Here is a 26,458-nt window from a genome sequence, read left to right on the forward strand (position 1 = left end):
AATGGGTGGACATTTAAGCAGAAATAGGATATTTGCATAGTTTCAAAGGATCTCATCCAGATATTAATTAACTACAAAAGGAAAAAGTAGTAACTTAATAACGTAGAGTCTCTGTGGCTAGCACCTTACATTAATCAGATGGTCATGCTTGATAGACTTAGTCAATACAGAGCAGGCATCCCCGGATAAAACACACTGAGAAGGGCCATTACTTCTGTGATATTCTTCCTAATAATGGATGTAACTACGAGGCCTCTTCAAAAGTGTCAGGGTTGTGAAAGATAAAGAAAGACTGAGAAAGTGTCACAGGTTCACAGAGTCCAATGTAGTGTGGGATTCTGGGCTGGATGCTAGGATAGCAAAAGGACATTAGTGGGGAAATCTGGGAAGATCTGAATAAATCCTGTCATTTAGTTAATAGAATTGTTCCAAGGTCAATTCTTAGTTGTGACAGTCATCCTGTGGTTAGTAAAGTTGTTCACATTAGGGAAAACTGAATGTGGGATATATGGGCACTCTACTGTTTTTGTAACTCCCCTATAAATCTAAACTGATCTCAAAATTAAAAATTTTCTTGAAAACATAGTCAGTGCTATACAGGTATTTACTGAATAGGCAAAATGGTACTTGGCTTTTAAAAAATTATGTGTGATATGGTTCATTAAGTGAAAAAAATTTTAATTGCCATAGTGTTCAAAATAATAGATATTTGCTAATGTATGCCTGAACTATTCCTGGAAGTCTGCACACACGTACACACACATTGATACACACACACACACACACAACACTTAGTGTGGTTGTGTCTGGGGAGGGGAATGCAGCGGCTTGGAGACAGGGGAAACACTGACTTTTCTCTTACAAATCCTCCCTTTTTAAAAAATATTTATTTGGCTGCGCCACATCTTAGTTGCAGCATGTGAGACATTTTGGTTGTGGCATGTAGGGTCTAGTTCCCTGACTGGGATTGAACTGCAGCCCCCTGCCTTGGGAGCATGGAGTCTTAGCCACTGGACTGAGGGGAGTCCCTACAAATTCTTTCTTACCTGTTCAGTTTGGAGTGTAAGCATTAGTTGTTCAGTTGTGTCTGACTCTTTGTGACTTCATGGACTGTAGCCCACCAGGCTCCTGTCCGTGGAATTTTCCAGGCAAGAATATTGGAGTGGGTTACCATTCTCTTCTCCAGGAGATCTTTCCAACCCAGGGATCAAATCCAGGTCTCCTGCATTGCAGGAAGATTCTTTACTGTCTGAGCGAGAAGATGTATGGTTGAGTTTGGAACCATGCATCTATTGCTTATTTAAAAAAATAAATGTTAAAAAAATCTACGCAGGCATGGTAGTGCTGAGGACCCAAGGGTTCCTGTTCATTACCCAATATCTCCCACCCTATAACTGTGCCCAGAATCTCCTGGCACTCAGGCTGGCCCAATGTTCTGTAAACGATTAATGAATAAGCAGGTGCCTTCGGCCATCGGCCCATCACAGGATTCATTTTTATGCCACATCAATCCTTATGGGCCCTCTTATTCCTCTTTCTAAGGAGGCCAGCTTGGGCTCTCTGTCAGTGACAGAAGCTTTGATATCTCCCCTTGCTTGTTTTAACACAGCTCCATTAATGTTTTAAAATGCTTGCCCGAGCTCTCCAGCCTTGTCTTTGGTGTCAGGAGAGCGTTTGACAAGGATACATGGATTCTAAAATGACCCTAGGGATACGTGGTGATTATTTCCTCTTTAAAGATTCAGGCAGGTAACGGAATCCTCCACTGCCTCAGACCTTGTAAGTTACTCATTTATTATGGAAGAGCCAAGTTCAGAGACCCACTGCCTAGGAAACCATCAGGTTTTGGCATGAAGCCTCCAGCACCTCGTCTTAGAGAACGTTAAAACCTCCAGCCAGCCTTTGTCTCAGGAAGCATAGATACGTGCCATCCAACCATCTCTTAGAAGACAGGATTGCATGGTCAGGGAAAGCTACCTGACCACCCAGGAACGTAGAGGTGGCAGACAGCAGACAGATTTATAACCATTCAAGACTTTTCATATCCAAGATTGAGGCCAAGCTTACCATTTCCTGTAGGACCATTTCATCTGCTCACTTCTATTTTGGAAGGACTGAAGCTTAAGCTGAAACTCCAGTACTTTGGCCACCTCATGTGAAGAGTTGACTCATTGGAAAAGACTCTGATGCTGGGAGGGATTGGGGGCAGGAGGAGAAGGGGACGACAGAGGATGAGATGGCTGGATGGCATCACTGACTCGATGGGCGTGAGTCTGAGTGAACTCCAGGAGTTGGTGATGGACAGGGAGGCCTGGCGTGCTGTGATTCATGGGGTCGAAAAGAGTCGAACACGACTGAGCGACTGAACTGAACTGGACTGACTGATGGACAATGCAAAGCAAGAGCTGGTGAAGGCCCAGCTGGGGAGGGGTGTGCTTGGTTTCTTCCTTTTTAGTTCTTGATTTTGTCATTCACTGTCTGTAATGGATGCAATCGTCATGTCATGATTGCCACATATGGGATATTATAGTAACTTCCTCAAAAGACTGTGTGCTGGTTAACAGCAGCTGGTATTTCTCTTAGCTCCTTGACTATTGCAATATTGATCTGCTCAAGGATTCAAACTTAGACTTGTGTGGCCAGACAGTTAATATTTTAGGTTTTGAAGCTTGTCAGAGTTGTGTACTTCAGGCTTGTGGCACAAAAGCAGATGTGTACAGTATATAAATGAACATTTATGTACCAATAAAGCTTTATTTATAAAATTAAAAAAGCAGGCTGTGGATCAGACTTCATTGACCCCTGAGCTAGAGCCTGATAAATAACTCAAGATCAGGTTGTGGAAGAGTTGAGGGCCAGATCAAAGAGGCTTCTCTGGGCCATTGTTAGAAGGTTGGGTTTTTTACTTCAGTGAGCAGCCATCTTATCTAGTTCCTAAAAAGAGCCTTCTGGGTGCTGTGTGGAAAATGGATTGGAGAGGAAAATGGAGAGGAGGCAGGGTAGAAACTGGGAGGCCAGCTAGGAAGTTCTTGTGGTACTCCATGCCACAGATGATGCCAGTTATTCCCGTGATTTGGAAGCAGAATTAGCAAGACCTGCCCTTGGACACGAGTTGCCCGTGAATGGAAAAGGGTTGGACAAGAACGGAAAACAAATGGCAGAGACAGAGCTGATGCTGGGACTCCCCTCAGGGTGGCTGGGGATGCCCTTGTGGGGCTGTAATTGATATTTAATAGTATTTGTTTTCTCAGCCCCACACTAATGAGACTTTATCTGCAATGATGATGGCGTGCCTGAGATAGAATTGTCCTCTCCCTGGGTTTTAGGGTTAGCTTTTCCCAGCAATGCTATTTGTTTACATTCCTCCGGCACTCAGAAACTGATCAGAGCTTCCCACTGGAGTTAGCAGTATTCCGCTCTGGCCGCTGACACTGCAGGCTCAATAAACCATTGTATTGCTGCGCGCCAAGCCTTATTACCACACCAGAAACCAACTGACCGTCGAGTTCAAAGAATGTCTGCTAAGCATTTAGTTTTGCAGCTTCCACCAACCACTCCAGGTAAATAGATAAAGCAAGCAATAGAAATAGTAATTCTGTGCAGCCTTCCTTATTCAGCAAATTCCAGGAGGCACTTATATCCATTTTAAGCACATTGCCTCCCGGAGCAGCCCAGGATGTCATATGCAGGAGCCTGGGTTGGCTAAAGCTACTTGTACACAAGAGAGAGGGGCCCCTTCGATGGTTAGAATGATTAGAACATTGATCCCAATGTTGCATGCCTGTTGCCTGCGAGCTCCCATTGGCTTTTGCTTTTCGTGGTCTGCATGGAACCGCAGTTCCCCACTCACTGCCCTCTTCTGTTGACATTTGTTAAAGCCATGGCACGATTGAGCAGACTTCTAAAAGGGCCACTGGGGGCCCTAACTCCCAATTACCCTCATTACCGAGTTTTGGTAGTAATCTGAATTTCTATTTTCACAAAAGCCCTTTTCTGGCTTAAATAGCCAATTAAGTTCCTTACCCTCTAGCCAGTTGTGTGTTACGGCCCTGGGCCTGCTTCTTAGCAAAGAGGCCGTTTACCACCACCTCACTCACCGGTTTATCACTATTGTCCTTCCTCATCAAAGACAAAGAACCAGCTCTGAGCTTGCACAGCAGCTTTTGTCAGGCTTCTAAGAGCATTGGATCCTGGAGGGGGCTTTCCTTCACACCAAGCCGCCCTCCTCATGGTGATTAGCTTGTCCATTAGAAGCTATGGGTAACAGTTGGCTGTTGAAAATGCAGGGCCTCTTAGGGACACTTCCTGTCCCCTCTGCTCAAATGTGAGAGGTGGAAAGGACAAGAACCCCTGGGCCCTCTTGGAATAAGAACCACTACAATTCTCGGGGAGATGGCCCCTCATTCTTTCTCCAGTCTTAAAACTTTCTCTTCTTTTTTTCCTCTCTCCCATCTTGAATGTAATCTTAATGTGCTTGTCTCCTGGCTCTCGATGATCTCAAAGCCCTAGTTCCCTCCTGCCAGATGGATCCCGTCTCTGATGTCCTTCTGGCTCGAAGCCAGGATGCCTCCTGCTGTGGTCCAGCTGACGCTGGGCAGGCTGGAAGCAAGGATTTTCCCATCACCCTCCTTTCGGTTAATTTTAGAAACTCGCGTTGCCATGGTAATGGTTCAGTGGGGTTTTCGTGGTTCTCTTTTGATTCAGTCATTTGCCAGTCTGCCCTTTAAATTAAACTTTTTCAGTCCGCATCTAAATTGGGACAGGAGATGTGCTCGGAATAGAGATCCATAAAGGCGCAGCAGCCGCATGGGATGTTTTTTGAAAAACAGGACAAAGTCCAGGGGGATGTTGGAGTATCCTTGGTTTACAGTGGCCAAGACAGCTCCTGGAAGCTCCCCTGCTTCAGAGGATGTGGCTGAAGGTTGGTAGAGGTGATCCTGGGGGAGCCTGGAGAGAAGTAGGGGTCCAGGGGGAGCCTGGAGAGAAGCAGGGGCCCAGGGCCTCTCCCATGTGAGCATCCCCAGGGTCAGGTCTCTGCCATTTGGGTACTGGAATCCCCAGCTCTGAGCCCAGGGCCTGACCATCAATCTGGGCTCCATAAGTGATAAATGAACATGGCCTCAACCAGGCGTCCTTCCTTAACTCTTATACAAGCTTTGGAAGGCCTCGATTTCCCTCTCCCTAAAATCCTGGCTCTTCTCCCGCTTCTTCTTCTCTGCCAGTCAGCTCAGGTGTGAAGGGATCAGTGTCTTTGCACAGACAAGAGGAAGTCACAGCAGCCAGCTCACAGTCAGTTCACTTGGCTTAAATTGAAAACAACAGTCTTTAATGTTCCTGTCAACTCTGCTGAGGCAGGCAGGTTTTTAATCCTGACATTACAGATGAGGCTTCAAAAGGTGCAGGAAATTGCTCAGCATCACTCATGAGGTCTGTAGCTGAACTAGAGCCCTGAGCCTGTCCACCAGACTCCCAAATGTCAGCTGACCATCATGCACGCCATTTGTGGTTCATCGGTTGGACCTGTCCTCATTCACACTACACCTCACTTCCCTGCGTGAGCAGCTAGGTACCCGATGACCTTAGACTCACCGCTGCAGGGTGGGGACGTCACCTGTGTCAGCTCTAAGCCCCATAGAGACGCTGCATGCTGGGTGTTTACCGCGCCTACTTTACAAATGAGGAGAATGAGCAATAACCTGACCAGGATGTCATGGGGACACAGGCAGAAGTGGGACTTGGGCCAAACCCGGGGGTATGATTGGGATAGTCTGCAGGAAACAGAATATACAGATGGACATTGGCTAGACCACGTGTCAAAGCAGAACTCTGACCCCCCACCTCTAACATCACCCCAGGGAGCCAATCATTAACTCCTGTAACTGTGAACCCAAAGCATCCAAGATTTGATTAGTAATTGAGAGCTTCCCTAAATTTTGTCCCCATTTCCAGCTTTAGGACCAACCAGAGAAAACCAAATATGATCCCTCCCCAGCCACTCACATCAGATGCCCACGCCTAGTCTGCCCGCCTCCAGCCTCCCCAGGCCGGCAGCCTCTGGTCAGAGCTCACTCCATCCTTCCCATTTGTCCTCTAGGCGTGGTCGGAAACCTGGGCTCCAGTCTCAGCTCTGTCTCTTCCTGGCTGTGTCGTCTGGGGCAAGTGACCTTACTTCTCTGAGACTTATTTTTCTCATCTGTGCAGCTAACTGAGCTCATAGCCACGAAGCACTTGGCTCGTAGGGTGCTTAGTCTCACATGAAAGATGTCGGGCTTCTGGCGGGTGTGCAGTGCGCTGAGACTGACAGAGCCGCAGAGCTGGAGACACTGCTCGTTTCCACCAGCGCATCTTTACAGAGCACTGTGTTGGGCATCACGGATGCAGCCATGAGTGGGCGGAATCCAGGTATGCCCACAGAGAGTTACATTCCAGCAGGAGAGAGATGATTTGGTACAAATGCACTGAACAGTGACAGGTGGTCATGGGTGCCATGGAGACATATAAAGCAGGGTAGGAGTGGAAATGGATGCCAGTGGCCCAGGAAGCCACCCCATGACACTGACCCAGGAACAGAGACTTGAGTGGGATCTGGTGTAAATGATGAGGATGCCCAGGGAGGCCTGTCCTGGGCAGATGGTACAACAAGAGCAAAGGCCCTGCAGCAGGCATGTGTCCTAGCAACAGCAAGGAGGCCAGTGGGTCTGCAGCAGAAGGAGGCAGAGAAGGGGCAGGAGTGAATGTCGGAGTGATATCAGAGGCAAGATCTTTTAGGACTGGGAGGCCATGGTGAGGACTTCGGGGTCTTATACCGACTATCTTGAGTGTCACTTGGACAACAAGGAGATCAAACCAGTCAATCCTAAAGAAAATCAACCCTGAGTATTCATTGGAAGGACTGATGCTGAAGCTGAAGTTCCAATACTTTGGCCACCTGATGTGAAGAGCTGACTCACTGGAAAAGATCCTAATACTGGGAAAGATTGAAGGCAGGAGGAGAAGGGGACGACAGAAGATGAGATGGTTGGACGGCATCACTGGCTCAATAGGCATGAGTTTGAGCAAACTCTGGGAGATAGTGAAGGACGGGGAAGCCTGGAGCACTGCAGTCCACGGGGTCGCAGAGTCAGACACGACTGAGCGACTGAACAGCAACAACCGAGTGTGTGGGAAGCCACTAAGGGGTTTTGAGTAGAGGAGTGAAATAAACATGAGCTAATGAATTTAGGGTTTAGAAGGCGCACCCCACAGCTCAGGGAAAAGAGATTGGGGGCAGGGTGGAGGTCACATGGCTACTACGATGGCAGCAGCCATGGTGGGTATGGGATGTGGGCATGAGGACTTGGGCTTTTGGGCAGAGTCCTGCTTGGGATCAGATGTGTCCGAGCTCCCCTTTGAGGACTCTGTGTCCTGCCAGCGCTGGGACCGAAGCACAAGACCCAGTGTGTGCAAAGCGAATAGCCCTTCCCTCTGGGGTGCAGCGGCCCTAGTCATCATGTTAAGATTTTCTGAAATTCCAGAAGCCATGTATGTGTTCATGGTCAATAACACTCCCCCTGGGGAGCCCCACTTGTAATCTTCTGTTACCAACCCTTTCCCCTAAATTATTCAGCAAGCTCTCTGCACTCAAAGCTCCAAGTGTGCTCACTCAGCATTTCCCTGGGTGATAAGGTTTAACAGACAGATGGAGCACTGAGGAACTGATTATGCAGGGACCATGATGAACTCAAGCTTCCAGAGAACAGACCCAGGGCAGCCTTGGGCTCTTTGCATGTTTAAACAGGAGCAGCTCCTGCCTACTTGGTCTTGTTCGGTGCCAAGATGGTGGGGTGTGGGGCAACCTTCCCAGTGATGGAATCTCTTATCTAATTCGCAGGAGCTGCCATGCAGGCTGGGCTCCTGGTGCTTGGCCGACTTAAGTCAGTGATGGGGGTGCTGGGTGTGGCCTGGGAGACGCGTGCCACTGCTGCTCAGAGGGGGAGGGGTGCTAGGCAGCGGCTTCTCACCTTCTGCCTCTTAGGTTTGCAGCTGCAGCCACAGAGCTTCCTCCAACAACATACCTGAAGGCCAGGGATACCCCTATGATCTGTGAAAAGATGACTTCCAGAATATTGGGAATATGCTTATTTAGAATGTAATTTATGTTCTGTCCAGGGCTTCCCCAGTGGCTCAGCGGTAAAGAATCTGCCTACAGTGCAGGAGCCTCAGGAGGCGCCAGTTCAATCCTCAATCAATGGAGGAGGGCATCGCAACCCACTCCAGGATTCTTTCCTAGAGTATCCCATGGACAGAGGAGCCTGATGGACTACAGTCCGTTGGGTCGCAAAGAGTCCAACACGACTGAAGCAACTTAGTATGTGTGTTCTGTCCAAAAAGCAACAGGTTGATGAAATAGCCATATTCTCCCATGAAGCATCACAGTATATCAGTTCAGTTCAGTTCAGCCACTCAGTCGTGTCCAACTTTTTGCAACCCCATGGACTGCAGCACGCCAGGCCTCCTTGTCCATCGCCAACTCCCAGAATTTACTCAAATTCATGTCCATTGAGTCAGTGATGCCATCCGACCATCTCATCCTCTGTCATGCCCTTCTCCTCCTGCCTTTAATCTTTCCCAGCATCAGGGTCTTTTCAAATGAGTCAGTTCTTCGCATCAAGTGGCCAAAGTATTGGAGCTACAGCTTCAGCATCAGTCCTTGCAATGAATATTCAGGACTGATTTCCTTTAGGATGGACTTTAGGATCACAATATACAGTTGCCTAATAAAGACTCTGAAAAATCCTATAATGATAGCTATTAGTAATAGCTAGGCTTTGTTGAGTATTTCCTGTGTACCAAAGTTCTAAACTCTTTTTTATGTAGGTTCTCATTTTATCCATAAAACAACCCCGTGGGGGGAGTTCTGCTGTTATCCTGTTTCACAGATGAGGCTTTTTAGGCACAGAGAGGTAGAGTAACTTGCTGTAGGTCACACAGCTAGTAGGTGGCGAAGCCAAGGATTGAATCTAGACACTTTGGTTCCAGAGCTTGCGGTCTGAACAGCTACAAAGAAAGTGGCTTAATTTGTCTAATCCACTTTTTCTCATACCTCTTTGACCAAGGCACCCTTTTTCATTAAATATCTCTTAGCATTTCACCAAAGACATTTGAGAATATATTGATCAGAGTCAATGGAGTTACTGGAGAAAGGACTCCGTTGTAAGAACAATAAGGTGGGGTGACAGCTGGACAGGAGAAGCAGAAAGGGGGAGGGGAGGGCATAGAGAACTGCCTGGGACCATGTGGCAGCTTCTGGCATCAGACTCCTGGGCACCAATACTGGTTGTATCGTGTGTTCGCTTTGTGACCTTCCGTAAGTTACTTAACCTCTCTGGGCTTCAGTTTCCCTGTCTGTAAAGCAGGGTTATTGTAAGGATGAAGTGAAATTGTGCATACGGGATGGAGATTAGCAGTAGGGGGCCTACTCGCCTCAGCTTCAAGGTTGCCCTCGTCAAGGTCACCTTATTCAGTGTTTGACTCTTTCTGTAAATGGAGAGGTTGCGGATTCCCATGTTTCAAAGGCAGTTTACAGATATCAAAAAGTACTTGCAGGAGTTCTGCTGGTGGTCCAGTGGTTAAGAACCAGCCCTCCAATGCAGGGGTCATGGTTTCAATCCCTAGTCGGGGAACTAAGATCCCACATGCCATGGGGCAAGGAAGCCTGAGTGCTGCAATAAGAGAAGGCCACGCACCACAACGAAGAGCCCATGCAGCCAAAACAAAAAAGTGCTTGCCGAATACCTGCTGTATTTCCATGGCTGTGTTTGGCCCTGAGTAGGACTCCAACGGTAGAATCCAGCCTTTGCCCACTGAAACTCCTCTTCATGGTGAAGGACAGGTGAACGTGAAAGAAAGTCATGCGTGAAGAGCAAGGATTCTGGAGCCAGACTGGCCGGGTTCCTCCTGGTTCCCTCTCTAATCAGCTCTAACATCAGCTAGTTGTTATTATTATTACTATTATCATTAACAGAGTGTCTGGAGGATTTGGGCAAGTGACTTAACCTCCCTGTCCCTCCATTTCCTCCTCTGTAAAGTGGTCGACTTCATAGGATGGTGTATCCGGTTCCCAGGGCTGCCAAAACAAATCGCTACTACCTCGGTGGCTTAAAACAATAGCACAGTTATTCTCTCACAGTTCTAGAGACCGGAAGTCTGAAATGCAGGTACTGGCAGGGTTAGTTCTTTGTGGAGGTTCTAAGGAGAGTCAGGCCTCCCTCCTCTCCTCTGCTTTAGTGTCCTTTGCTTGGGGGCTGCAACCTCTGCCTCCATCTCTGCATGACTGTTCCCTTGTCTGTTTCTGGGCCTTCTTCTTTTCTGTCTCTCATAAGGACACTCTGAGAGTTCACCCTAATTCATCTCAAAGTCTTTACCTTAATTATTTCTTCAGAGATCATTATTTCAAGGAAAGTCACATTCTGAGGTTCCTAGTTGGATGGAGGGACATCGTCCAACTCACTGCAGATGGCTTAAGGATTACAAAATCAGAATTCATGTGTAAACACATAAGATATTGCTGATAGAATGAGAGCTTCGGTGATCATCAAGATGGTGATAACATTATTATTACTGTTTCTGAGTTCAAAGTAAACATGGGTGGTGGTTGTTGGTATTATTTGTACTATTTCAGTGGGGGTCAGGTCACAGAGCAAATAGCCATGCAGCACTCTAACACCCTCCAGGGTTAGTACTGAGAAGCCAAGGCAGGGAAGGCTGCAGAATCTGAATGTGTGGCTGGGGAGGGTGATACGAGCCATTCAGAGCCCTGGACCTGAAGAACTTCACAAGAATGCCACAGCTACAGAGCTGGGTCGTGTTCAAACGGATGAGGATATTGCAGAAAGATTAGAGGATAAAGAGGCTAAAGCTAGTAAGACCACAAGGAGGTTTCTCTTCCTGTCCTGGACCTGTTGGAGACCAGAAGCAGAGGCTGGAGAAGCCCTGCATAGCAGCAGTTGACCACGCTTGGTGGCTCAGTGTGGTCAGAGAAAAGGAGAGTGTTCAGGACAGCCCCAAAGACTAGATGGCCTGGGAAACAACCAGCATCCAGAGTCCATCCTGAGAAATCGCTGTATCAGTGACCAAAGACTAATGTATTTATCCTTTGTCTGGGGCAGTGAGTATAGAAGGTAGACCAGGAAACCCAGCCCTCCCCTCATGGCTGTCATAGGCTCGTTGGTCTGCCTGAATATTACTGTAGCATTGTTTATATTAGTGCCCTCCCAAAAAAAAAAACAACCAAAATGTACATAAGTCAGGGACTGGTGAAATAAATTGTGAGGTACGTATGTAGTGGGATTCTACATAGCTTCTTAACAAATGTGTGTGGAGCTGAGGAAAGATGTCCATTTGTAGAAATGTCTGTATAACCTGAAGAAAAGTACGTGTGTATATACACAAAGAAGAGTTTTGAGGGATCTCTACGTAATGGGTCAGCAAACTAAGGCCAGGGAGCTGAATCTGATCTGCTGCCTGTATTTTGTTTGGCTGGTTTTATCTTTCTAATCTTCTATTTTATTTGACTCTACAGTTTTTGAAACTATATCTATATGATTTTTTAAATAACTTTTGACATATGAAAATTATATATAGTAACATGATTATTCAGGCTTAATAAAGATACTCAGGCATTTTTACACATTAAAGACCTCAAAAAGTACAATCTTTCTGAAGCTGAATTAAAAGAACACTTAGAATGAAATCAGTTGTAAAATGTAATAATTGTTTTCTCTGCCTTAACTGGAAATTTTAAGAACTATTATCTCTTCTCCTAAAGGATTATTTAGCTGAAGTTGATAAATTCCTGAAAAATTTTTTTCGTGTTAAAATCTAATACCTGGTCACATACATACATGTAATACACCCATAAGTCTCACAATGCTGCTGCTGCTAAGTCACTTCAGTCGTGTCCGACTCTGTGTGACACCATAGACGGCAGCCCACCAGGCTCCCCCGTCCCTGGGATTCTCCAGGCAAGAACACTGGAGTGGGTTGCCATTTCCTTCTCCAATGCATGAAAGTGAAAAGTGAAAGTGAAGTCGCTCAGTCGTGTCCGACTCTAGCGACCCCATGGACTGCAGCCTACCAGGCTCCTCCGTCCATGGGATTTTCCAGGCAAGAGTACTGGAGTGGGGTGCCATTGCCTTCTCCGAATTCTCACAGTAAGAGAATATAAATAATGGCTTGGAGAAATCTATGAAATGATAGTTTCTCAGTGGTTGGTCCAGCTGCCTGTCATTGTAAATCAGATTTGGAACACAAATACACTCATTCATTGATGTACTGTTTGCAACTGCTTTGCACTACAGAGGGCTTCCCTCGTAGCTCAGTTGGTAAAGAATCTGCCTGCAATGCAGGAGACCCAGGTTCGATTCCTGGGTCAGGAAGATCCCCTGGAGAAGGAAATGGGAACCCAGCCCAGTATTCTTGCCTGGAAAATACCAAGAACAGAGGAGCCTGGCAGACTACAGCCCATGGGGTTGCAAGGACTGGACACAACTTAGCAACTAAACCACCACCACTTCAGAGACAGAGTTGAGTGGTTGTGGCTGAACCTATACGACACACTGTCTGACTCTTGGCAGAAAAGTTTCCAACCCCTAGTCTACACCAGACTGTGAACTTCTTTTTCTAGTAGAGAGGGGGAGGGAGAGGTTGTCTGTCATGAACATTTCTATATCACTTTAAATTTTAATTTTAATGTATTTTTATAATCAGAAAAATTCAATTTGAAAGAAAAGAAAACACAGGATTCACACTACCCGATTTTGAGACTTGATATAAAGCTGTAGTTCTCAGCACACTTGCTGGCATAAGGACTGGCATGTAACTCAATCAAACAGAATAGATCATTTAGAAATAGACCCAGCCTTGTATGCCCCATTGATTTTCAACAAAGGTGCCAAGGTAATTAAATAAAAAAGGATAGACTTTTCAACAAATGGTCCTGGAACAATAGGATATCCAAAGGGAGGGGAAAAAAGAACATTAAACTTCACCTTGTACCATAAACAAAAATTAACTTGCAATGGATCATAGATGTAAATGTAAGAGCTAAAGCTATAAAACGTCTTCTGGGCAAAGATTTCTTGGATAGAGTACAAAATGCACAAAACACAAGAGAAATAATTAATACAATGGATTTCATAAGAAAATTTTGAACACTTATCTTCAAAAAGATCCTGTAAAGTAGGTGAAAAGCCAAGCCACAGTCTGGAAGAAAATATTTGTGAGACACACATCTGGAAAAGAATTTGTCTCCCAGAACGTCTATCAGACTCTTACTACTGAATAAGTAGTCAAACAAGCCAGTTTTGAAATGGGCAAGAGATTTAAATAGATGTTTCACCAAAGAAGATATACAGATGGCAAATCAGCACATGAACAGATGCTCAACATCATTAGTCACTGAGAAATGCAACTCAAAACCTCAGTGAGGTACCACTACACACCTGTGCGCCTGGCTGAAATTGAAAAGGCTAGCTATGTTATGTGCTATGAGGTTGTAGAGCGACTAGGGAAAGGCTTAGTGCTACAGCCACCTTGAACAGTGTGATAGTTTCTAATAAAGTTAAGCGTACACCTTCCATATGACCCAGCAGCCTCAGTTCAGTTCAGTTGTCCGACTCTTTGTGACCCCATGAATTGCAGCACTCCAGGCCTTCCTGTCCATCACCAACTCCTGGACTTCACTCAAACTCACGTCCATCAAGTCCGTGATGCCATCCAGCCATCTCATCCTCTGTCGTCCCCTTCTCCTCCTGCCCCCAATCCCTCCCAGCATCAGAGTCTTTTCCAGTGAGTCAACTCTTCGCATGAGGTGGCCAAAGTACTGGAGTTTCAGCTTTAGCATCATTCCTTCCAAAGAACACCCAGGGCTGATCTCCTTTAGAATGGACTGGTTGGATCTCCTTGCAGTCCAAGGGACTCTCAAGAGTCTTCTCCAACACCACAGTTCAAAAGCATCAATTCTTTGGCACTCAGCTTTCTTCACAGTCCAACTCTCACATCCATTCATGACTACTGGAAAAACCATAGCCTTGACTAGATAGATCTTTGTTGGCAAAGTAGTGTCTCTGCTTTTAAATATGCTATCTAGGTTGGTCATAACTTTTCTTCCAAGGAGTAAGCGTCTTTTAATTTCATGGCTGCCAGTCACCATCTGCAGTGATTTTGGAGCCCCAAAAAATAAAGTCTGACAGTTTCCACTGTTTCCCCATCTATTTCCCATGAAGTGATGGGACCGGATGCCATGATCTTAGTTTTCTGAATTTTGAGCTTTAAGCCAACTTTTTCACTCTCCTCTTTCACTTTCATCAAGGGGCTTTTTAGTTCCTCTTCATTTTGTGTCATAAGGGTGGTGTCATCTGCATATCTGAGGTGATTGATATTTCTCCCGGCAATCTTGATTCCAGCTTGTGCTTCTTCCAGCCCAGCGTTTGTCATGATGTACTCTGCATATAAGTTAAATAAGCAGGGTGACAATATACAGCCTTGACATACTCCTTTTCCTATTTGGAGCCAGTCTGTTGTTCCATGTCGAGTTCTAACTGTTGCTTCCTGACCTGCATACAGGTTTCTCAAGAGGCAGGTCAGGTGGTCTGGTATTCCCATCTCTTTCAGAATTTTCCAGTTTATTGCGATCCACACAGTCAAAGGCTTATACTCCCTAAAGAAGAAAATATATGTCAGCGTAAAGATCTGCACTCCAGAAACTAGAAGCAATCACTTCCTTCCATTAACTGGGTGAAGGGATAAACAAGTTGTGAGTATCCACACAAGGAACACTGTACTCAGAGGAGCCTGGGCGAATCTCAGAGGCATTATGCTGTATGAAAGAAGCCACACACAACAGGCTACTTACCGAAGGATTCCCTTCCCTGACTTTCTGGAAATGATAAGTCTATTTGGACAGAAAACAGACCAAGGGCTTCCAGCGGCTGCTAACAAGGGGAGGGATGGAAAGGGTTGATACCTTGCTTGTGGTGATGTTTATGCAACTGTTGCATTTAGTTGCCTGTGTGTGCTAAGTCGCTTCAGTCGCATCCAACTCTTTGCAACCCTGTGGACAGTAGCCCCCCACACCCCTCTGTCATGGGATTCTCCAGGCAAGAATACTGGAGTGGGTTGCTGTGCCTCCTCCAGGGGATCTTCCTTACAGCTCATCTAATGGTACATTTTAAAAGGGCGAGTTTTATTGTGTGTCAGTTATCCTTCAATAAACTTGGCCTTTAAAAATACTTAATCTAGAGGAAAATTAACTTTAAAAATAATTTTTTTAAGAAGCAACGCAGTTTTCAGGATAATGGTGAGGCATCCATTTGAACAGGGCAGTGTCCCTTCTAGAACAGGAACTCTGGACTCAGGGATTTTGAGTGAGTGAGTGACAGTGAAACATGAACCCCAGGAGCCCTCACACGACAGGGAGAGAAGGAAGGAAAACCTCTACACGCCTCAGCCTAGGCAGAGCCAGAAGACGAGACAAGATGCTTATTTTTTGACTGGATAATACAGTATAAATAATAAAGAGTAGAAAAGAGTAAATAATGGAAAGTACTGGGAAAGTTCTTTCCCAGTTGTACTAGTTCTGTGTCCTTCTAGAAATATTCAAAACATTCTCTACTGGACTTCCCCCCCACCCCCTACAACTTAGCACGATATCTTTCAGACTATTTCACATCAGTTTATACTTAAATAGGTGTGATACTGTCTGGATGCACCATAATTTATTTAGCCAGTCCATAAATGATGGACATTTAGATCTTTTCTTGATATATCTTTCTAGATATATTTGCTATTGTGAACAATACTTCCATGTATACTTGTATTAAAGAGTTGTTTCTCATTTGCGTAAATATATCTGTTGTTAGATTCATAAGAGTGGAAAGGCTGGGTCAAATGATATGTACTTTCTCTGTTTAGGTATATATCGTTAATGTACATTTGTTATTTTGATCTATATTGTTAACCCCATCACTGCCCTAGTTGGTAACAATTTACCCTCCTACAAGTCAGGCATGAATAATTATATCTGTTTTCCTGGCAAGATGTGAACTCGTATTTCACCTTTGCCTAGTCTGAAAGTAGTGAAAGTGTTAGTCTCTTGGTCGTGCCCGACTCTTTGCAACCCCATGGATTGTAGCCCATGAAGCTCCTCTCTCCATGGAATTCACCAAGCAAGCATCTGGAGTGGGTAGCCACTCCCTTCTCCAGGGGATCTTCCCGACCCAGGGATCAAACCCAGGTCTCCCGCATTGCAGACAGATTCTTTACTGTCCGAGCTACTAGAGAAGCCCAGTCTGAGAGGTGAATAATTGTATGCTAAGACGAAATATAATTTGAATCTGGAGGAGGGAATGTTTTAGAAGCAAAGGAACTCCAAGTCGCAAGTGTCCACTGCTTTAGTCCCTCTGTCAGTGCGGACAGCGCCTCTGTATGAATTAGAAAAAGGCCCTCCTCCTCCCCAGGACATCTACCGTCTGCTGGAAAACTGTCACGGTAACTACACAAAGCTGTGACTGAGGTGATGAGAGACCTGGGGCACGGCCGTCTCCACCACGCGCAGCAGCCAGAGCCCCGGAAGCTTTGAGCACACAGTGGTCCCTGGTGGTAACCAGATTGCTTGGAATTAATGCAGCAGAAGCCACAGATGCAGGACAGGAGTTCAAGCTGTTTGACGGTGGAGTAGGAGGGCATGAGCTTGAGGGAAAGCCAGAACAAATGGAAACTTCATTATCCATGGATTATGCACTTGGAACTCAGGTCCCAGGCAACTCTGATATTAGTAATTTGGCTCGCGGGCTCATTAAGCTCTTAAGAAAAGTGAGTCTAGTTAATGAATTAATGCAAGATGACATTTTACATACAGAGCGGAAACCAGGCACCCCTGAGTTATGTAACATCATAATTTCTCGAGCAAATGTGGTCACCACTTCTCGCCAGCAAGCATTTTACACTCCATTCATTAAGAACTCCCTCCTGGATTCTTAAAACCTCAAGCGGTTACATGCAAGTCACTGTTTTAAGATCTCTGGAACCATTTGTTTTCTGTGTGAAAATCCATCAACTTTTAAGAAGTCCAGCTCAGGGACTTTGCTGATGGCCTAGTGATTAAGAGCCTACCTGCCAATGTAAGGGACATGAGTGGGATCCCTGGTCCAGGAGCTAGGACCCCACAAGCCTCAGGGCACCCAAGCCCATGTGCAGCAGCTACGGAGTCTGCACACCTAGAGCCCATGCTCTGCAACAAGAGAGGCTACCGCAGTGAGAAAACCACACACCACAGCCAGACAGTAGCTTCTGCTCCTCACAGAGAAAGCCCGTGCGCAGCAGCAAAGACCCAGTGTAATCAAAAATAAAGAAGGAGGTGCATCTTCCTGGAAGGGACTCAGCAGTTCTCTCCCCAACACCACCCCCCACCAAAAGGGGCTTTCCCAGCCATTCTCTCTGGTCTAGTGAAGCTGGTGAGGATAACAGAAAGCATGCAAACACTAAGAATTCACATCACTAGTTTGCGATGATGAAAAAGTCTCGAGATGGATCATGGTGGTGCTTGCACAACAGTGTGAATGTAACTTCACGTCGCCGAACTGCTCACCTGAAATTGGTTAAAATGGTAAATTTTATGTTACATGTATTTTTACGACAATAGAAAAGAGGAAAGGGACTCCTCATGCACTGTTGAAGGGAATGCAAATTGGTGCAGTCACTATGGAAAACGGTATACAGGTTCCTCAGAAATGTAAAAATTGGAATACTGGGTGATCCAGCAACTCCACTTCTGAGTATTTATTCAAGGAATATGAAAATACTCGTTTGAAAAGATATGTGCACCCCTGTGTTCATTGAAGCATTATTTACAGTAGTCGAGATATGGAAACAACCTGAGTGTCCATCGACAGAAGAATGAATGGACAGAAAAGATGTGGTCTGTGTGTGTATACACACAAACACGCACATATGCACACATGTGGATTACTACTCAGCCATAAAAAATGAAATCTTGCCGCGGTACCTGGAGAGTATGGTGCTAAGTGAGATGTCAGATGGAGAAAGACAAACACTGTGTGATTTCATACATATATGGAATATAAAATACAAACAAAATAAGGGAACAGACCAAATCAAACAAAATACGGAGGTGCGGGGAGGAGAGTGGTGGTTACCAGAGGGGCGGGGGTCGGGGGAGGATGAAATGGGTCAAGACGGCCAACTGTGTGGTGGTGATGAGCAGCAGTGGCTTAGTTGCTAAGTTGGGTATGATTCTTGCAACCCCGTGGACTGTAGCCCACCAGGCTCCTCTGTCCATGGGGTTCTCCAGGCAAGAATACTGGAGTGGGTTGCCATTCCCTTCTCCAGGGGATCTTCCCAACTCGGGGATTGAACTCACGTCCCCTGCATCGCAAGCAGATTCTTTACCACGGAGCCACCGGGGAAGTCCGTGGTGAGTGAGAACTGAGTTTTTGGTGGTGAGCACACTGTAGTATATACAGAAGGTGAAATACAACATTGTGCACATGGTGATCTAGTGACGAGGGTGTGGGAAAGCTCAGGCCGGGGCTGGAGCTGCCAGCACAGTGCTGCTTCCACTTCAGAGCTCACACTGGCCGCTGAGGACCCACTCCGACCTCGCGGCTGCAGAGGGTGACCGGGCACGGGGTGTGGTCTCAGACTTGCTCACTTAGGCTGCATCTAGATGATTCTTGCGGCTGGGCCACAGCTGGGGGGTAGTTGTGGATCTTCCAGCTTTCCACAAGGAAGGACCGCTCTGGTTTCCTGGGCCCGCCTGGACCTGGCCACCCTTGCCAGCTGTGTCCTGCTGGTGGGAAACCCTTCCCCTGTGCATGTGAAGTGCGGGCTGTTGCTCCAAGTGGAGAGGAGTGGACTGGCATCCTGCAGGGGGAGGGGGGCGGGTTTCAGGCTTTCATCCAAAAGCCCTGAGCAAATGCCTGCTGCTTGCCTAGTGGGCCTTGTTAGGGGGCTGCGGGCAAAGTGTTAGGGGCGAGGCTCTGAAGTCAGACCACTGGGGCTCAAATCAGGCACAGCCCGTCGCCTCCTGACCCTGTGACCCTGGTCAGGGGACCCAACCTCTCTAGTAAGAAGCAGTTACAACACCTACTTCCCGGAGTTGCTGTGAGTCCCATAGATATGATGAAGTACGTATATGTGTGCCTGGAACACCCACAGTGTGGCCGCTGTTTTTCTAAGTGTTTGATAATGAGTCACTCATTTCCCACTGGGAACAGCCCAGTGCGGTGGGGCCTAATACCATCCCCATTTCACAGATGAGCAAATTACAGCACAGAGAGGTTGGCCACTTTCCAAAGGGCACACAGCCAGTCAGTTGAATTGCTAGGGGTTGAATGGCTCCAGAGTCCATGATTTTAGCCTGTGCAATGCTGGCTTTTCATCTTGAAAGCTTGGCAAAGGGCCAGGCATGAAATAAGTACTTCACCAACATAAGGAACCCCCAGACATACTGGTGTGCCTCATACATATAAACTTCCAGAGAAAAACTGTTTTCTGTCATAGTAATTATCACTCCTGTTCCCTGGATATTATAGTCTCCTGGGCTGATTTTTTTTTAATGACTTTATTGAGGTATAATTTACATTCTATATGGCTTCCCAGGCGGCACTAGTGGTAAATAAAGAATCCACCTGCCTATGCAGGAGACATAAGAGATGCGGGTTCCATCCCTGGGTTGAGAAGATCCCCCTGGAGGAGGAAATGGCAACCCACTCCAGTATTTTGCTTGGGAAATCCCACGGACAGAGCCTGGCAGGCTACAGTCCATGGGGTCACAAAGAGTCGGACACGACTGAAACAACTTAGAATGTATTACATAATATAAAATTTGCCCATTTTAACTGTACAATTCAATGAGTTTTAGTAAATGTATCAATTAGTGCGGCCATCACCACATCCAGTTTTACAGCAGTCCCATCTCCCCAGCAAGATCCCCAATGCCCATCACCAGTGAGTCCCCATGCCCCAGGCAACCATTAATCAGCTTTTTGTCCCTATGAATTTGCTTTTCCTGAACATTTCATATAAATGGAATCATACGATATGTGGTCTCTTGTGTCTAGCTTATTTCGCTTAGCATAATGTTTTGAGGTCTCATCTGTATCATAGCATGCATCAGTAGTCTTTATGGCCTGATAATATTCCATGGTATGGACAGTCCACGTTTTGTTTATCTATCCACCAGTCGGTGGACACTGGGGTGGTTTCCACTTTTCGGCTACTGCAAATGGTGCTGCTGGAACATCGCACGCCCTTCCTGGGGCTGACTTCGAGGCACGTGAGTGAAGCAACCTGGTAACCTCTCTCCTTTTCTCTCCCCTCTGGGGTTTCCCAGAACCAGGCAGCGGGCAGGTGTTTGTGACCTCGGAGAACCAGCTCGTGTACTACCCCAGCATCACCTATGCCATCATCGGCAGCTCCGTCATCTTCGTGCTGGTGGTGGCCCTGCTGGCGCTGGTCCTGCACCACCAGCGGAAGCGCAACAACCTCATGACGCTGCCGGTGCACCGGCTGCAGCACCCCGTGCTGCTCTCCCGCCTGGTGGTCCTGGACCACCCCCACCGCTGCAACGTCACCTACAACGTCAACAACGGCATCCAGTACGTGGCCAGCCAGGCCGAGCAGAACGCGTCGGAAGTGGGCTCCCCGCCCTCCTACTCAGAGGCCCTGCTGGATCAAAGGTGTGTGCTGGATGGGAGACCCTGCGGCGGTCAGGGAGGGACGTCGTCCCACTTAGGGGCAGAGTCTGTGCACACGCCCGGGATCCTGGTCTTGCCAGGAGCCTGCATGCAGCTGCGAAGGCACCGCAGCGTCTGACTTGTACTGAGTCTTTGCAAAACAGTTCACAGGTATCATCTCACTTAATCCTCATAGCAACTCACCAAGCAAGGTTATATTTGCCTCAGTTTTGCAGGTGAGAAAACTGAGTTTTTCAGTTACTCATCTGAGGACAAACAGCTAGGATCCTAGCCAGTTCAGATCCCTCCTGCTCCCTGGTAATGCCACATGGACAGATGTGCCCAGCTCTGGGGACTCACCTGCTACCACAGAACAGTGCCCGTGTTGGAGGTTTGATTTCTAATTGAATGAATGAATGAATGAGTGGGTGAATAAATAAGTTCTTTAACATTGCATGGCATCATCTATAAGATAAAGGAGATGAACTAGAACATTCTCAAGCTTAGAACCCTCATTGCAGATGGAGCTGTACAAGAAACCCCAACACACAAAATCAAATGCAGAATTCTGTAGTTGGAGCAGGTAGTGGACCTCAGTCCTGCATACTCAGCCTTCTTCTGTCCTTTGGTGACCTCCAGCGTATCCCAGAGACCCCACCTTGAAGTCCCAAAACCAGAGCTACCTGAGCCCCCTGTTCTCAGCATCCCCTACCCTGCAGGATCCCTCTTCTATAAGCCTGGGACTCACTGGTGAGGCATTTTGCAGGCAGTGTTCCTGGACTACCTGGGCTCTTCCTTGAGTGACAGCTTCCTCTTCCTTCCAGTGACAGCTCTTGTATTAATCTTCATTTTTCCTCCTCATAAAAGATAAACAAAGCTCCAGGGCCTGGTGCTTAAGGACATCTTTGCAAATAAGCACTGAGAACACAGAACCTCACTCATTTGGACCATCAGATGTAGAGCAAGCTTAAAATTGCTGCATCTGGAAACAGAACTCCTGGGTTCAAATCCTAGCACTGCTGCTTACTAGCTCTTTGTGATCCCATGCAAGCTGTCTAATGCCCCTTTGCCTCAGTTTCCTCCCCAGTACAATGGGCATACAAGTAATGGCTCCCTCTAGCATTCTTCTGAATGCTAAATAAAATAAAATAAAGGATATAAGGTGGGTGGCACAATGCCTGACTCACAATAAGCCTTCTGTAAATGAGAGCTGGAAAATAAAATGCCTTTGAAGTTATCTCAATGCAAGTAAGGTATCATTATTATGCCCTTCTACAGATAGGGATGCTATCTGTAGAGGGTTTGAGAGGAGGTCCTCTCACTTACCCAAGTCCAGAAAACCAGGAAGAGTTGGCTTTCAGTAAGGACCCCCAATTCTGTGGATCGTTAAGGTCTCCATGAAAACCTCAGGCCAGCTGCATCCCTGCTGAAGCACCCAGGATGAGCTGGGGGCTTCTTAGAATTCCCCCTCCCAAAGGTTATGTCTTTGGCATTGTCCAGTTGGCACAAGCCAGCCAGAGCACACTGACCTTTGATCCCTTCCCTTCATCTTATTGCTCATCACTGGTTTGCCTAGTACTAGGATTGCCTTTCTCCTCAGAGGGAAAAGTCTTGATCCTGACATCATCATCCACTCAAAAACAGACAGAAGTCAGCATTGCCTGCCATGCCTGGGTTCCTAATGTGTTCTCTTCTCTCTCCCTTCCCCCCAACCCTGCTCCTCACCCGACCCTGCTCTCTTCATCACAGACCCGCCTGGTACGACCTTCCTCCACCACCCTACTCTTCAGACACTGAGTCTCTGAACCAAGCCGACCTGCCCCCTTACCGCTCCCGGTCGGGCAGTGCTGACAGCGCCAGCTCCCAGGCAGCCAGCAGCCTCCTGAGCGTGGACGACACCAGCCACAGCCCGGGGCAGCCTGGCCCGCAGGAGGGCACCGCTGAGCCCAGGGACTCCGCGCCCAGCCAGGGCACTGAAGACGTATAAACTCCGGCTCTTCCAAAGTCTCTATGGGTTCATCTGCTCTGACCTTGACTGTCCTAACAACTTGCGCTTACAGGAGGCTCCTCGGGGTCCCTCAAGGAGTGATTTGGAGTGTCAGCTGTCTCTCCAGTCACCTCCTTGCCCAGATTTCAGGAATGTTCTTTGGAGGGCGACCTGCCTTATTCTGCCTCTCAGTTTCCTGTTGTATGGTACATCTTTTCTGGGCACTTACTTACTCTTCCCTCGAGGCCGAGGATCACAGCCTCGCTCTCCACGTCATTCTTCTGTTACTGTTGGAATCTTGCTGAGGTGGTGGCGTAAGTTTGTAGGTGGCGGGCGAATGTGCTACTTAGGTACTGAGAAAGCAGTGTTTGTGTCATATGGGATGTTCAGAGGGGCAGAGGAGACTGGACCAAATTCTGTGTGGAATGTCACTTAGAGCTCCCTCTGGGGATTCGGGTTGGGTGATCCTCCCAGGAGGCCGTCACTGGAGGTTGCATTAGGCTGCACGTTGCTCTTGGGTCAGCAGAGGCTGGGGCCAAGAAAACTGCTGCTGTGAGTAGCGCCCTTCAGAAGTCAGCAGTGTCGTTTGGTTTTCTCAAGGACTCTGAAACCATCAATTCTGGAGAGATTCTGGATTTAACAATTTGCCCAAGAGTCCGCATTTTGAGAGCTTTTTCCAGCATCATATACCATCAGCCTCATCCCAGAATAAGCAGGGAGCCCCCACCACGAGTTTATCCAAGTTCTCAGCTCCTAAAATACAGGCTGCCAAGAACCCGGGTCTGCTTTGGTCCACAGTCCTTTCCCTGGTTTCTGATTGTCACCCTCCCAGCTGTGACTTGCCTTAGCCAAGGGATGAGGACTAAACCTGAGTTGGCCAGAAATCTGATCTGGTCCTTCTGTCCCCGTAAACCACGTCCAGCCTGCCTTGCCCATTCATGCAGCTTCAACCCTCATCTCCCAAGTGCCCCCAGACACTCAGAAGTCATTCTACCTGTGCAGTTGGGCTTGAGGACACTGTGGGTTTCTAACTCACATGAAAACCTAATTCAGTACCTGCCACAAGAGCTCCCCATTCCTGGGCTGCACTCACCCCCCACTTCCCGAGGCCTAGCCAGATACCAGCACCAAGATTTAGGATTAGGGTCAGAGCAAGAATCAGACCTCTCCAGACATCCCATAGTTTCTTCTCTGAGAGACGTGGATCACAGACAGTTTGGAGTCAAGATTTGCCATTCGGACTTTTTGTTTTTATAATCTCTTAGAAATGCATTTGAAACAGTGTGTTTGTTTTTTCCCTTCTAGTTAAGGGACTATTTATATGTGTATAGGAGAGCTGTCTTTTGTTTTTCCATTTCGCGAGGTCCAAGCAAAGATGCAAAAGATCGCGCCTTTGTCCCGCTGAGCTCTAATTACCAGTCCCCCCGCCCCCAGACTGCCCTGTGTGCCAGGCGTCTGTGCGTTGTTGCACTTTGAGTTTTTATTTATCGAGTTCGTGAAGGATACAGAAAGACCAATGCCTTTCTCCCTCAGTTCATGGTCTCTGTGTTCAGGCTCACTGTCCTCTTTCTCCGTGCCCAGCCAGCCACAGCGCCCACCCCCTCAGGAAGTCATGGGTGGAAATGTAGATGTTATTTGTCAAGAAACCACACTGATGAATGGGGGGAACAAAACTGGAACCAGGCAGAGCCACTCGGGGCAGCTGTCATGCAGACCAGCTTCCCACATGCTCAGTAACTTCTTTGATGCTAATTCAAACAGAGCCTGCAGGAGGGGGGATGAAGTGGCATTCAGTGATCCTGTTCTGTAGACGATTTTTTTTTTAACCAAATTGAAAGTGTGCTACAGGAAAGCTAGCCACTTGGTGATTTTCAAGTTAAGAAAAGAAACCTAGTTGCTTACGTCTTTTCGTTTTTAAAATAACACGCGTTATTTTCTGAGTAGTCCAGTGAAGAGAGAACTTTAGGTGGCAGCCAGAGAGTGTGAGGAACTCTGGCCTAATATTTCCTATCATATGAGTCAGAGTGGCTTCGTTTCTCCCCTTGGTGGGCCCCTGCTTCTTTCTGGTGCCCTGGAAATTGTTTAGAGGAAAGGATTCTAATTTTAATTAATTGTGCAGTGAATTAATTTCACGCACTTTTCAGCTTCCAGGCATCTTAGGAAAGACAAATGGTCTTAGTCGATAAGGAGAGCCTATTAATGTTGTTTTTTAAAATAAACACAGGGACATTTTTATTATAGATTTGATGTTTTTAAATGGTGGGTTTTTTAAAAAGATATAAATAGGACACCAAAGCAGCAGAGTTTTGTTTTTTCCCCTACTTAAGATAGCAAATAAGTGGCCAGCATTATTTCTTTAACTCATTCCAACCAGGATATTTTTTAAATACATGGCATAAATCTGTGCCAACCAGAAAATCATCTCTGCTCCCTTTTCTCAAATAAGATCAGCATTTATTTTAGCATTGAAATCGTTCCACTGTGATCAGTCACTTATCACCTGCCCTCAATCCCTTTACTTTGAAATTGACATTTTTTAAAAACACAAGGAAGTGGTTAATAAATAGCATGTGATGTTCAAAGTTGATGTAAACTGGAAAGGTTATGTGTGGTTGCTTTTTTGATTAGGTTTTTTTTTTAATTTTTATACTTTCAAATAAATTTGCAGTTTCATTCTTTCTGTTGGTGTAAATGATTCTTAACCCCCTTTATTGCTCAGTGGACAGCTGCTTCTGTCGTGCCTTCTGCAATGAGTGTATACCCTAATAAAATGAGAAGAGAAGAGAATATTGATGGGCCCTCAAAATATGATGGGTGTGTAAGGATTCCACAACTGGCATGCCTGGAATTCAGAGCTAAAGGCATGGACACCAGTCCATTATGGAGGGACCTGGGATGTCAGTTCAGAAGATGGACGTTAACTGTGCCCAGAGTGACTTCAGTGTCTGAGGGAAAGGGGCACGTGGCTGTGATAGTGAACAGGTTCTGACCACATACTCAGGACATGTGCTGACTCTGGCACAGGTGTGCTGGTGAACAGCTTGGAACCACAGATGGCTCTGAAGGTTCACCAGTGATGGGAGCATCTTTGCGCTCTTATAAGTCTCGTTTTATGCTACAGGGACAGTTGCACAGGAAGTCAGGACACCCATGAGGTCACCCCCACCCCCACCACCACTCATGAACAATAGTAAACTTGGTCTTGACCAAAATCAAAATCTGTGGGAGTCGAAACACAGGACCTACAAAATTAAGGTGTAGATCATGTGTCGGTACCCAGAGGTGTTGGCAAGAAGACTAGTAGTATCCCAAGCATATTCCAGGTCATGTCCTGCCCCAAGTGGTCTAGGGAGACCTTCCAGAACCATGTGCCCCCAAAAGCTTATCAAGATGTGAGCTCCTTCATCTCTTACAGTATCATTTTTATGGGTACTAAGTTGAGAAAACAGTTGAGAAACACTAATCTAGAGCAGAGATCAGTAAACTTTTTGTGTAAAGAGTCAGATAATACAATACTGGCTTTGCAGCCATAGGGTTTCTGTAGCAACTACAAAAACAGCCATAGACAATACATAAATTCGTAGATGTGCCTGTGTTCCAGTAACTACCAAAATGGGCTGGATCTGGCCTTGTCATTTGCCCACCCCTAACTTAATGGCTCATTCCTACATCGTGTTCATGGATCTGAAGCCCATGAAAAGAAAAGAAACAGCACAGTAATGGTTGGCCTCGGATA

At 46.7% G+C, this 26,458-nt stretch overlaps 1 protein-coding gene across 4 annotated transcripts in view; it reads left to right on the top strand.

Moving 5' to 3' along the window:
* Positions 1-25,402, top strand: part of LDLRAD3 (low density lipoprotein receptor class A domain containing 3) — a 274,030-nt gene extending 248,628 nt beyond the window's left edge. For all 4 annotated transcript variants that reach the window (XM_086341148.1, XM_086341150.1, XM_086341151.1 and 1 more), the window contains 2 exons: positions 20,393-20,738; positions 22,485-25,402. In XM_086341148.1, the coding sequence (XP_086197274.1) occupies positions 20,393-20,738; positions 22,485-22,722 (584 nt within the window). In that variant the 3' untranslated portion in view covers positions 22,723-25,402. The remainder of the gene's footprint in view (positions 1-20,392; positions 20,739-22,484) is intronic.
* The last annotated feature ends 1,056 nt before the right edge of the window (positions 25,403-26,458 follow it).

The sequence above is a fragment of the Bos grunniens genome, chromosome 15, assembly GCF_055505025.1.
Source record: "Bos grunniens cultivar Pamir isolate PY7600 chromosome 15, Bosgru_T2T1.0, whole genome shotgun sequence".
Classification (NCBI taxonomy): domain Eukaryota; kingdom Metazoa; phylum Chordata; class Mammalia; order Artiodactyla; family Bovidae; genus Bos; species Bos grunniens.